The following is an 11,281-nucleotide window of genomic DNA, read 5'->3' as shown; positions in this document are numbered from 1 at the left end:
TGCCTCCCCTGCCCTCCCTTGCCACCTTTACCTCCCCTCTCTGCTTCTGCCTTCCCTCTCCTACCCTATCTGCCCCCTTTGCCTCCCCTTGCCCTGCCCTCCCCTGCCTCTTCTACCTCCCTTGCCTGCCCTCCACTGCCTGCTCCTGCTTGTCCTGCCCGCTCCTGCCTCCTCTCCCCTGCCTGCCCCTGCCTCCTCTCCCCCCTTTTCCCTGCCCGCCTCTGCCCGTCCTGCTTGCTCCTGCCCTCGTCCCCTCCCCTGCCCACTCCAGCCTCAGCCCCCTCCTCCTCCTCGCCCCGCCAGGTACCGGCCGTATTTGTACCGGGGGCTTCACGGGGTGCGTGGGCGCCCACGGGTAGGCGGCGGGGCGGGTGTCCGCCTGTGTCCGTGTGTCTGTCCGTGTGTGCGCGCTGCCCAGGGGGAGGTTTCTTGCACACGCACACGCACACACAGACACAAACGCGCACACCCGGAGGAACAGCCCCGCTCCGGGGCTCCCACCCCCCCACCCCCCCCCTTCCACCCCACCCCCCCGCCCTTTTCCCGGCTTCAAACCATGTTCCAGCCGTCTGCGAAACGCTGCTTCACCATCGAGTCCTTGGTGGGGAAAGACACCCACCTCAGCCCCGAGGACCCTCCGCGCCCCGCCGCCCTCGCTTACCCCGGACCCGGGCCCGCTGCCGCCACCGACGCCGCTGCCTTCGCCCCCGGTTTCCAGGGCGCTGCCGCCGCCGCCGGCCGGGCCCTCTACGGCAGCGCCGAGCTTGTATTCCCCGAGGCCGTGGGGCACCCGGCGCTGCCCGTCGGGCCCCATCAGTTGGGGGGGTCAGCGCTGCCGCACCCCCACTCTTTCTTCGGGCCGCAACACCGAGACCCGCTGAACTTCTATCCCTGGGTGCTGCGCAACCGCTTCTTCGGGCACCGCTTCCAAGGTGAGATGAAGGGGGGGTCGAGAACCGGCTATCAGAGCTCCCGGGACCGCCGGAGCGCGGGGCGAGAACTGCCGGCTGCGGGGCACGAAAAGCGGGGGAGAATCTGAGGCACAAAACCTGTTGCTGCGGTGTCTGCACACACAGCCGGTGCTCCGCGGTTTGCACACCCGGTGCCGTGCACACTCACATACCGGGACTCGGTGTCTTTGCACACCCGGAGCTCGGTGCCCAGAGCGTTTGCACGTCCGATGGCGATGCCTTTACACGCTCGGTGCATTCACACGCTGGTGCTCGGTGCATTCACGTTCCCCCGATGTCGTTGTGGTTTCTGCACATCCCGTGCCCAGTGCATTTGCACACCAGGTGCGCGCCCGCAGCCCGCGCACGGCCGCCTCGCGGTCCCAGCGCTGGTGCCCAGCAGAGCCGCGAGGTCCCTGCGGAAGTCCGGGGCCGGGACCGGCGCTGCCGCCCTCCTGTGCAGCTCCACCGTACAGGCAACGAGAGTTGGGTTTTTCCTTCTCGGAACGAAGGGGGAAAACGCGGCGGATCTCGGCTGCACAGCGAGATTTCGTTCGATTTTCTGGCTTTGCTCTCAATATTCCACACAACTCCCCCCCCCCCCCCCTTCTTATTTTGGTTTATTTCTTTTCTTCTCCTCTTCTCTTCCCTTCTCTTCTCTTCTCTTCTCTTCTCTTCTCTTCTCTTCTCTTCTCTTCTCTTCTCTTCTCTTCTCTTCTCTTCTCTTCTCTTCTCTTCTCTTCTCTTCTCTTCTCTTCTCTTCTCTTCTCTTCTCTTCTCTTTCTCTTTCTTTCTTTCCTTCTTTCTTTCTTTCTTAATTTCTTTCTTTCTTTCTTTTTCTTTCTTTCTTACATCTCTTCCCTCCTTTCTTCCTTCCTTTCATTCCTTTAATTCCTTTATTTCGTCCTTTACTTTCTCTTCCATTAATCTTATCTTTCTCCTTTTTTGTCTCTTTCTTGTCTTTTTTTAATCCCTTTGTGTGATGTACTCCTGTCCTTTCTTTTTTTTTCCCTTTCCCTGCCTTTCCTCTAATTTTTCCTTTTCCTGTTCCTTTTCCTTATTTTCCTCTCCATGTCCGTCCTCAAGCTGTCCCCGCTGCCATGCCCCGGAGGGTCCCGGTGATTAGGGTTATCTCCTCGGCACCAACCCCTCGACTGGCCCCGGGCTCCGGAGGCTCCGCCAGGGACAGCAGCCGCTGCCGGCGGCACCCGGGGGCACAGGGACACGGCTCCGAACCCGACCTGACAGGCCCCGGTTCTATTCCAATTTCATCTCGGCACCTTCCCCGAGCGGCTCCGGCCAGGCTGCGCTGGGCTCCCCTTTCCAGCTCCGCTTCCTTCGCATCCCACAGCCTCCCGGTCTTTGTCCGCACCGTTCCTGCCTTTCACTTGCCTCCTCTGCCCTCCCTCAGTGCTACCTGGCCGACCTGCTCCCTAGCCTTTTCCTTCTTTATTTATTTCGCTTTTCTTTACTTTTTCTTTTTTTATTATTTCTCCCCCCCTTTCCCTTCTTCTCTTCTCTTCTCTTCTCTTCTCTTCTCTTCTCTTCTCTTCTCTTCTCTTCTCTTCTCTTCTCTTCTCTTCTCTTCTCTTCTCTTCTCTTCTCTTCTCTCCTCCCCATTTCTTTAATTTCTGTAATTTCTTTAATTTCAGATTTTTCTTTCTTCTTCTTCCTCACTTCCCTACCTTATTTCTTTCTTTCCTCCTCTCTCTCAATCTTTTCTTCTTGACTTTCCTTCTGTCTTCTTTTTCCTGCTTGCTTGCTTCTCCCTTTCTCTTTTTTTTCTTCTGCCACTCTCTTAGGCTGACTCTCTCTCTTCCCTCCTTTTTATATTATTTTCTCTCTTCCTTTCTGTTTTTTTCTTTGCCTTCCCCTTCTCACTCTGATCCTTTCTTTCCCCTCCCTCTCTCCACATCCATTCCTTCTCTCTCACTTTCTTCCTCTCGTCTTTCCCTCCCCCTTCCCATTCAGCCCACCAAGGCACTGAGGGCAGATGGGGTGAGAGCATAGCGTGCTTGGGGAGAGATGAATTCAGCAGTCTTGAGGTGGAGATGGTGTTCAGGGTTTTCCAATACCCCCTTATTTGCCCTCCCTGTGTCACAGGGTGAGAGAGTCTCACCAGCACCACTCCCTTGGTCGCACAGAGCATCTGGGAATGCCCGTACATGACCCTGACTCTGCTCTCCATCACAGGGAGTGAGGTGTCTCAGGAGAGCCTGCTTCTCCACGGCCCCTTCGCACGGAAACCCAAACGCATCCGCACTGCCTTCTCACCATCCCAGCTCCTGCGCCTGGAGCGAGCCTTCGAGAAGAACCACTACGTGGTGGGTGCCGAGCGCAAGCAGCTGGCCAGCAGCCTCAGCCTCTCCGAGACTCAGGTACCTCTCTGACCACTCCACAGCCCTCAGTCTCTCCCTCCATCCATCTCTTCCTCCCTCTCTCCATTCATCCATCCATCTGGTGGAGACAGCACCAAATCCACGCAGGGCTCTGCAAAAATGCAGCTGCATTTGGCCAGCAATCCTAGGTGGGAGCTGTGGCCCAGCTGTGCCAGTTCACCTGGCTCTGGGGTTGCTTTCCTTTGCCACAGTGCTCACTTGTCACAGTTGTTCCCATCAGGATTTCAGGCTGGGAATGCAGGGGTTGTGTCATGTCTCTCTGAAGCAGTTTTCTAGTGTTATTCCTTGACTGCCTGGGGACTTTTTTCCCCAAAGTAGTAGGTGGGTTAAAAAATCCAGTTAAAAAAGGAGCATGAGCATGAGACCCTTCGCCAGAGAGGTGCAAAGACACCCCTTGGTTGTGTGGTTTTGGTGCCTGTGAGTCAGGATGGGTGCAGAGACGGGTGTAAACTGAAGGGTGGTTTATGTCAGCTGCGACTTTTTGGTTATTAGAAAGGACATTTCATGGGTGGAGAGAAAGGATGAGACCTTGGGGGGCTGTGGGAAGGAAACAGAAAAGCATTTGGTGTTGGGGGAAACAGAGAAACCAGGGCTGACTGTCTCTCTGTGTGTCTAAGCCTGGGTGTTGCTGGTGAGCTATTCCCAAATGCTCTGGGTGAAGGCACACTGCTTCCTGTCACATTCGGCAGCTAAGTGGATGGAGAAAGTTTCCTCTCAAATCCTGGCAAGGTCCTTTGACCTGTGTTCTGAATTAATGCCATTTTTATCCTTTAATTTAACTGGAAAATCAAGCTGGACTGGTGGGTGTTCCCGGTACCCGCTTGGCTCATCCTTGCCCAGGCCCTGTCAAGCGAAAACGTCTCTGGCAGAGGGATGTTACAGGGAGGAAAATGCCACAGGGACGTCAAGAAAAGGCAGATGTGGCTAGGGGAGAGCATAGGCTGAGCCCACAAAATCCAGAGGCTGTTTATACAGGGACGCCGGTGCTGACTCAACCACCCCAGCCCCGTGGCTGACAGCTGCCACCCCAGCTCTGGTCCTTCCCTTCAGCTCTCCCGGCTGAACATTGTGTTGAAAGGGGAAAGGAAAAAAAACCCAACCAAAACCAAACAAAAAAAATCAGAGGTCAAAGAACAAACAGCGACTTGCCCAGGCAGAAAGGGCAGCTGCAGGATGCTTGAGGGGAAGCTCGTCCAGTCCCTGGGATTCTTGCATCGTTGCCCTAAGCCTAAATGCAATAAATAATGCCGTTTGTTGGGGGAGCACAGCAGAGGCATCATCCCCAAATCTGGGTGGGGATGGAGAAGTGGAAATTGGAAATAGACATAGATCTCAGTTGGGTTCTAATGCACTGCATCCTATTTTGTTGTGTATTTCCATGGTTTTGGAAGCTGGTCGGTGCAGGGTAATTCATGACCAGAAAGCGAATGCGTGGCAGGGCTGAGGGGAGCAGGGGGACAAAGAGCATTAGGACGTCAGGCTGGGAACAAGGGACAGCAGCAGGTGTCAGCAAAGTGTTCCCCAGGGCAGCAGCAGTTGGCAGGGTCACTGTGAGGCAGCAGGGAAGGTTTGTTCCCTTTGGGCTTTGTGGCTATAGAAAAAAAGAATCTTCTCCAAATCTTTAACATTCTGGAGGAAAATGACCCCAGTGCTGAGAGGGATAGGATATGAGATGGGATATGAGATGGGATATATGATGGGAACTGAAGCACTGGGGCTGGTAGGGTGGCTGAAGCGGCTGTGCTGAAAGCAGGATCAGCATCACCCTGATCATTCCTTACTCTTGATTTCTTATTCTTTACTATTAAATTATGTTCTTATATTTCTTATTCATATTATTATTAATTTTATATTATTATTATTATTATTATTATTATTATTATTATTATTATTAATTCCATGAGGAATCCTACTCAGACACAACCTCGTATGGAAAACCACCTCGGTGCTTGGTGACACAGATCCCTGGTGCCAAAGACTTATTTTCCGCCCTGCAGACATCCAGCCCTGGGGTTCCAGCAGGTATAGCCCCCTCCAAAAAAGGGGCTGCTGGTTATGCCTGTGTCTGGCTGTATTTCCCAGCTGCTTTTCCTCCTGGAAAAGAGAGCATTGCCCTTTGGGCTGCCACCCAGCTGGGGGAGCAACACCTGGATCAGACCAGGGGGAAGGTGAAAAGGGTACTGGTACCTGCCCAACATCAGGAAATGCTTTGGGACAGAGGGTGGGGAAGGGTGGAGATGATTAACCCCTTCCCATCCTTCCTCTTACCAAGGGGCTGCATTAAGATGGGATCAGACAGTAACAAAAAATAACCCCTTCCCATCCTTCCTCTTACCAAGGGGCTGCATTAAGATGGGATCAGACAGTAACAAAAAATAGGGAGTGGGGGAAAAATCCAGCAAATGCAAGTGGTGAGTAAGTGGAGTGAGGCTGGAGTACATACAGGGAGGGCTTGACAGGAGAATGCAGGTGGCCTGTGCAGGAGGCGCCGTCCCGTGGAGTTCGTGCGTGATGGGATGACGCAGTGGTGGGACATGGTGTGTGAGCTGCACGGCAGAACGAGCGTGGGGGTGCCAGGCAGCGTGGGTGCTGCGGGGATGGAGCGCAGGGGATGGGATTCAGGTGTCGAGGAAGTGGGGAGCAGGGAGGAGGTGCGGGCGCCATATCGCGCTCGTGCTGGACTGGGCTTCACAGGTGGTCACACTGCTGTGCCGCAGCGTCAGGGTCGGTTCACCTCCCAGGGGCACTCTGCTGGGAATGGAAATAACTTCCCTGAGTTAATTTTGCAGGACAGGGCCCAGGCCTCCCAGCACAGCCTCTCCTTCCCTGGCAGCGCACGGTGAAACCTCCCCTGGGGGTCTCGAATCTGCCTTCCTGAAGCGGAGGCCTCACGCCTGCTCCTGCCAGTTTGTAGTGGTGATGGAGGTGTCCATGGTGTTCCCCGGCATCCCCTCCTGCTCGGGGTGATGATCAGACATCTCGACCTGCCCTCCCAGTGCCATGTGTGCTGGGATGGAGGCCGGGCAGTCCTGGCTGGTGGGTTGGAGCGTGTTGGGCATCACAGCCATTCTGGCAGGAGCTAATAATTAACTGCGTGGATGCCTGGGAGTCACGGGAGGAGAAAGATGCAGGTCCCAGATACAGCAGGAGGGCAGCTGCACTGGACGGCCTGGGGCTGGCAGTGGTCCCCATGCTGAGGAACGTCCCCAGAACCAAGGTCTTTATTGTTCTGAGGTGCTTTTAGAAGAAAAACTCCTTTCTGGGACTGCAGACATAGACAAAGGCACAGACCTGATGCCTCGGAAGTTCCACTGCCCTTCAAGGTGGTGGCACAGGGGTGACAGTGTAGCACAAGCAGTGTCACTTTGTCTGTCCCTGAGTGATGATGAGGCTGGTCCCTCTTGACTGCCATGCACACCCTTCCCTGTGCTCTCAGCCTTTGGCAAGATTTGGGTCATCATCCAGGGGAGCTTCATGGGAAGCCAACAGAATATAATAGTTCCCATCTTACAATGGCAGAGCTGTTTCTCTGGGTGCTGTTGGCACCCTCAGAGCAGAGCGTGGTTTCTTGGTGGACATGACAGCCTGCAGGCTGTTGGGTGCATGGAAGCAGCTCACGTGTGCTGGCAAAGCAGTGGCCAGGAGCTGTGTAAAGAGGCAGGGCCACGATGCAGGAGCCGTCCAGGGGCAGTGGTGACCCTGGGGGTCACTAGGCAGGGACCCCAGAAGCATCAGACCTGTGGGATGCACAAGCACCTGGCATGACAACAGTTAATGCAGTGAGGGTTTGGGAAGGGATAAAACCCCCGGGCTTGGGGGTTTAAACCAATTACTCTTGGAGTCAGGATGAGGCATCGTAGGGGGCAGCTTATCCCCCTGTTGCCCACTGTGAGGTTCTCACACTTCTCTCATTGTGGCTCTGGGCCTGGTGGAGTCAGAGAATATGGTACTGGAGGGGTCAGGGAGCCCATCCAGCCCCCAAAGATCCCTGTTCTCACAGCTGAGACAGTCAGGAAGCACAGGGGAGCTTCATCCCCCTGCAGATAGGTTTCTCCGAGCTGAACCGAGCTGCAGAGGAAAGGTTTTATGTGCAGGAGCTGCTGCACACCCACCCCTGGTTTCCACATGGCCTCACTCAAGCATCTTAATTGCTTTATGCCTTAGTTTCCCCTTCTATCACTTAGGGATAAGGCAACTTCCCTGCTCCCAGAGGGCTGAGAGCTTTAATTAAAGTTTGCAAAGTGCTCGGCGTGGTTGAATGAAAGGCGCCAGCCCCGCATTGTTCCAGCAATGCCCCAAAGCTAGGAAAGCGAACGGTTGGAGCCCGGGGTGAGGCGGGGGGGGGCGCGGTAGTATATAGGGGTGCCGTAAAGCAGCTGTTTCAGTAGGCTGAGCCTGCCTTAAAGCTCATCCTGCACCGGCTGCAAGGCACCCTGCAAGGGCTCTGCTCCCCCGGGAAATGCAGTGAGGTAGAATGTTGGCCTCTGCCGGATGCCACAGGCCCTGGTGCAGACCGCGACAGTGAGAAGGGGGAAAGGAGTGACGGGATGAGACGCTACCGTGGCTGCTGGAGGCGCCTCGGGCACCACACCACCTGCAAGTGGGTAACTGCCTCAGTCTGGCTCAAGCTGGGCTGGCAGAGGTGGCAGAGCAGCGGCACCTAGTGACCTAGGAAGCTGGGCAGCACTGCACATCCCATCCTGCACTGCATCCTGCATCCCCAGCTGTGGCATCTTGCATCCCTCACTGCAGCATCCCTCATGCACAGCTGCTGTGTATCTCCAGCCACATGGGTGTCTGCAGCATCCTCCATCACTGACCCTCTGGGTGCTTTCTCACCCTAAATCAATCTTTGTGTCCAGCCTCCTATGCTGGCATCAAGGGTATGGGGGTGGGAGCAAGGTGCTGGGTGCCTCAGAAAGGCGAAGAGGGTGTTACCTCCATGAACGGAGACTCTGCTGCCTTGCTGGGCTCCTGGGATGGCATTTAACAACCAGCATGGTGGAAATAGTTTCCTCAAGCCTAAATGTGGTAAATTAATTAGCTAGAATTGGAATGATAACCTGTTTGCAATGACCTACCAGGTTATCTACAGCCCAGCCCAAGCCACCCTGCTCCTGGGGACACAGTTCCTTGCTGGAGGGGCAGGGATAGCTTTGTGTGTCACCCCACACGGCTGCCGTGCTCATGGCATCCTGAAGTCAGAAACCAAACAGACCAGGGCTGGAATTAGCTGCTCTTGCCATGCTGTGCATCACCTGCCCCAGGGTGATGTGCACCAGGTTGTGGAGCTGCAAGGAGAGTGCAGTGTCCCTGATGGTCTCTCTCTGAGGTGTAGCAGTGTTCTCCGCCCATCTCGGGTTTCTGCAGCAAAAGGCAGCTGGGAGGTGGCAGCATCTCACACCCTGCAGCCTGCTGCACTTGTCCAAAGCTGAGGCAGGACAGGGTGGCCTTGGGGATGCTTCCAGGGTGACAAGAGACTTCTTTCTCTGGAGGTCTCCAAGGACAACTGAGCTTGCAGCACCATCCCTTGTCAGGGACAGCTATGTCAGGATCTCTGTGAGCACTCATCTGTCTCTCCCCCAGGTGAAGGTGTGGTTCCAGAACAGGAGGACGAAATACAAACGCCAGAAGCTGGAGGAGGAAGGACCTGACTCGGATCAGAAGAAGAAGGGTTCTCACCACATCAACCGATGGCGCCTCGCCACCAAGCAGTCGAGTGGAGAAGACATCGACGTCACCTCCAACGACTAAGGCAAGGACAGGCTCCTGGTGCAGCCACCATGGAGAGGAACCCAGGGGAGGAAGGGAGGACACCGGTGGCATCACCAAACGAACTGTAGGGACGTCGCCAAAGCCACTGCCACCACCTCCTGCTGCCTTTCCTCTGGGGTGCCCGGCCTGACCGGGCACCCATGCCCCATCCCCCCCCGCCACCCGGGCCAGCCCTCGGAGGTGCTTTTTGGGAAGCTCCTGCTGCCGAGCCGGGGAGGAAGAGGAGGCTGCCAGGGCACTTGCAGCCCTGGGCCACTACTGCGTGTCCTCCTCTGCGCTGGAAGCCGTCTGTCAGCCATCAGATCAAATCAAAACGTCCTACCTAGAAGCTCAGTGTGCCCAACCCTACTTTCATTTTCCTCTTCATCCTCTTTTCTTTTTTCCCCCCTTTTTTTTGTTGTCGTTGTTGTTCTCCCTCTTTTTCTCCATCGTTGGCTTTTTGGTTCTGGTTTGGTTTGTGGTTTGTTTTGTTGGCTTTGGTTTTTTTTTTACACAGTTTATTTTAACTTATTCTTTTATTTTTGTGCCTGTGTGCGTGCGTTCCCTGTTGTAGGTAGTCAGCAGCTGTAGTGTGTGTTACTGCGTGGTAATAAAAAGCAAAATGTGCTGGAAAACTGCCTGGTGTCCTTGGTGGAAGAGGAGAGAGCAGGGGGTGGTCTCCACCACCCAGCATCGCTGATGACATGGACTCTGGTGTGGGGGGACCTGGCTATCAAGGGGAAGGATGGCTCCAAGAGAGCTTGGTGGCTCCGTCGTCATCATCATGGTATTCATTGGGAGGATGGTGAGGATGGCTGGGAGGATGAGGGTGTCCCTCGAGGGTCCCCAGGGGTGCAGAGCCACCACTGGAGTGGCCACAGGTATGACAGGTATGCGACGGCTCCAGGGAGGCAGCTTCACACCTGCACAGGGATTGAATGTCGGGGAGAGGCTCCAGACAGCTCTGCTGCTTCCATCCTGCTCTCCAGGGAATACCTCCATGCCCCAGGGGTACCCACAGGACATTAGGAGCCCAAGGCAGACAGAGGAACATCCTGGGACCCCTCCCAGCAGCAAGGGACAGAGGGGAGACAGAAGGCTTGGGTGATGAAGACTGGCTGTGCTCACATCTCACTGGAGTTTGGGGTGAAGGCCACTCCACATATATACATATATATATATAAAATACATACATATTTTATGTGTACATATATATAAAATAAACATACACCCCAATACAGCCATATGCAATCTAGAGCACAGAGACACATCTTGATGCACATACATCCATCACCCAGCGCAGACAGACACCTCCACCATCTGCACCTATCTAGTGCATATGTGTGTGTATTGGTTTCTAATGCCTATGTTACATACACTGCCTGTATTTCAATGGTGTCAATAGACAGGATACATAAGCCCTGTGCATGCACACAGATCTGTGTCTATACATTGTGGGGTTTAATGTATATTATATATAATCCTATAGAATCACCCAACTGCTTTGGTTGGAAGAGACACTTATGATCATTGAGTCCAGCTGTTAACCCAGCACTGCCAGGTCACCACCAAACTATGGCCCTCAGCACCAGATCTATATAGGTTGTTTTTTTTTTTCATATATATGTATTACAGAATCACAGACTGGGCTGGGCTGGAAGGGACCTTTAAAGGTCATCTAGTCCTACCATAAGCAGGGATGTCTGCAACTAGAGCAGGTTGCTCAGAGTTCTGTCCAATCTCACCTGGAATGTTTCCAGACATAGGGCATCTACCCCCTCCCTGGGCAACCTGGGGCAGTTCCTCAGTACTCTCAGTGTAAAAATTCCTTCCTTCTCTCCAGTCTAAATCTTCCTCTTTTAGCTTCAAACCATCACCCCTTGTCCTGTCACAACAGGCCCTGATAACAAAGTCAGCTTTCTGATCAGCCTCTTTACACACTGAAGGGACACCAGAAGATCTCCCTGAAGCCTGAATAACCCCAGCATGCACCCACAGAGAGGCTCGACCACACCGCCAAGTCTTTAAAGTCTTTTATTCCAGACAGACCCAAGTGTTACACAAAGAGTTGCGGTCAGTAGCACTGTCAGGAAGGTTAAAAAGAGCTGGGGAGCACAGCGGGGTGCCCGAGGGGCAGCAGGGGGACCCAGGGATGGCGTGGGGACCGCTGGAAGACGT

At 54.5% G+C, this 11,281-nt stretch overlaps 1 protein-coding gene across 1 annotated transcript; it reads left to right on the top strand.

The window, feature by feature from the left end:
* The first annotated feature begins 231 nt into the window (after positions 1-231).
* Positions 232-9,738, top strand: EMX1 (empty spiracles homeobox 1). Its single transcript, XM_064151210.1, has 3 exons — positions 232-932; positions 3,144-3,328; positions 8,936-9,738. The coding sequence occupies exons 1-3, from the start codon at positions 557-559 to the stop codon at positions 9,101-9,103; spliced, it is 729 nt and encodes a 242-aa protein (XP_064007280.1). The 5' UTR covers positions 232-556; the 3' UTR covers positions 9,104-9,738.
* Positions 9,739-11,281: the final 1,543 nt, after the last annotated feature.

Source organism: Pogoniulus pusillus, chromosome 11 (assembly GCF_015220805.1).
Source record: "Pogoniulus pusillus isolate bPogPus1 chromosome 11, bPogPus1.pri, whole genome shotgun sequence".
NCBI classification, from domain to species: Eukaryota; Metazoa; Chordata; class Aves; order Piciformes; family Lybiidae; genus Pogoniulus; species Pogoniulus pusillus.
This window is presented reverse-complemented; position numbering and strand designations above follow the sequence as displayed.

What these genes read in the sequence shown, in the direction of transcription:
- EMX1 (XM_064151210.1), top strand. Translation starts at nt 557, where the DNA reads ATGTTCCAGCCGTCTGCGAAACGCTGCTTCACCATCGAGTCCTTGGTG. An exon ending in CTTCGGGCACCGCTTCCAAG is followed by an intron (nt 933 to 3,143) that starts GTGAGATGAAGG and finishes TCTCCATCACAG; the next exon opens with GGAGTGAGGTGTCTCAGGAG. An exon ending in TCAGCCTCTCCGAGACTCAG is followed by an intron (nt 3,329 to 8,935) that starts GTACCTCTCTGA and finishes TCTCTCCCCCAG; the next exon opens with GTGAAGGTGTGGTTCCAGAA.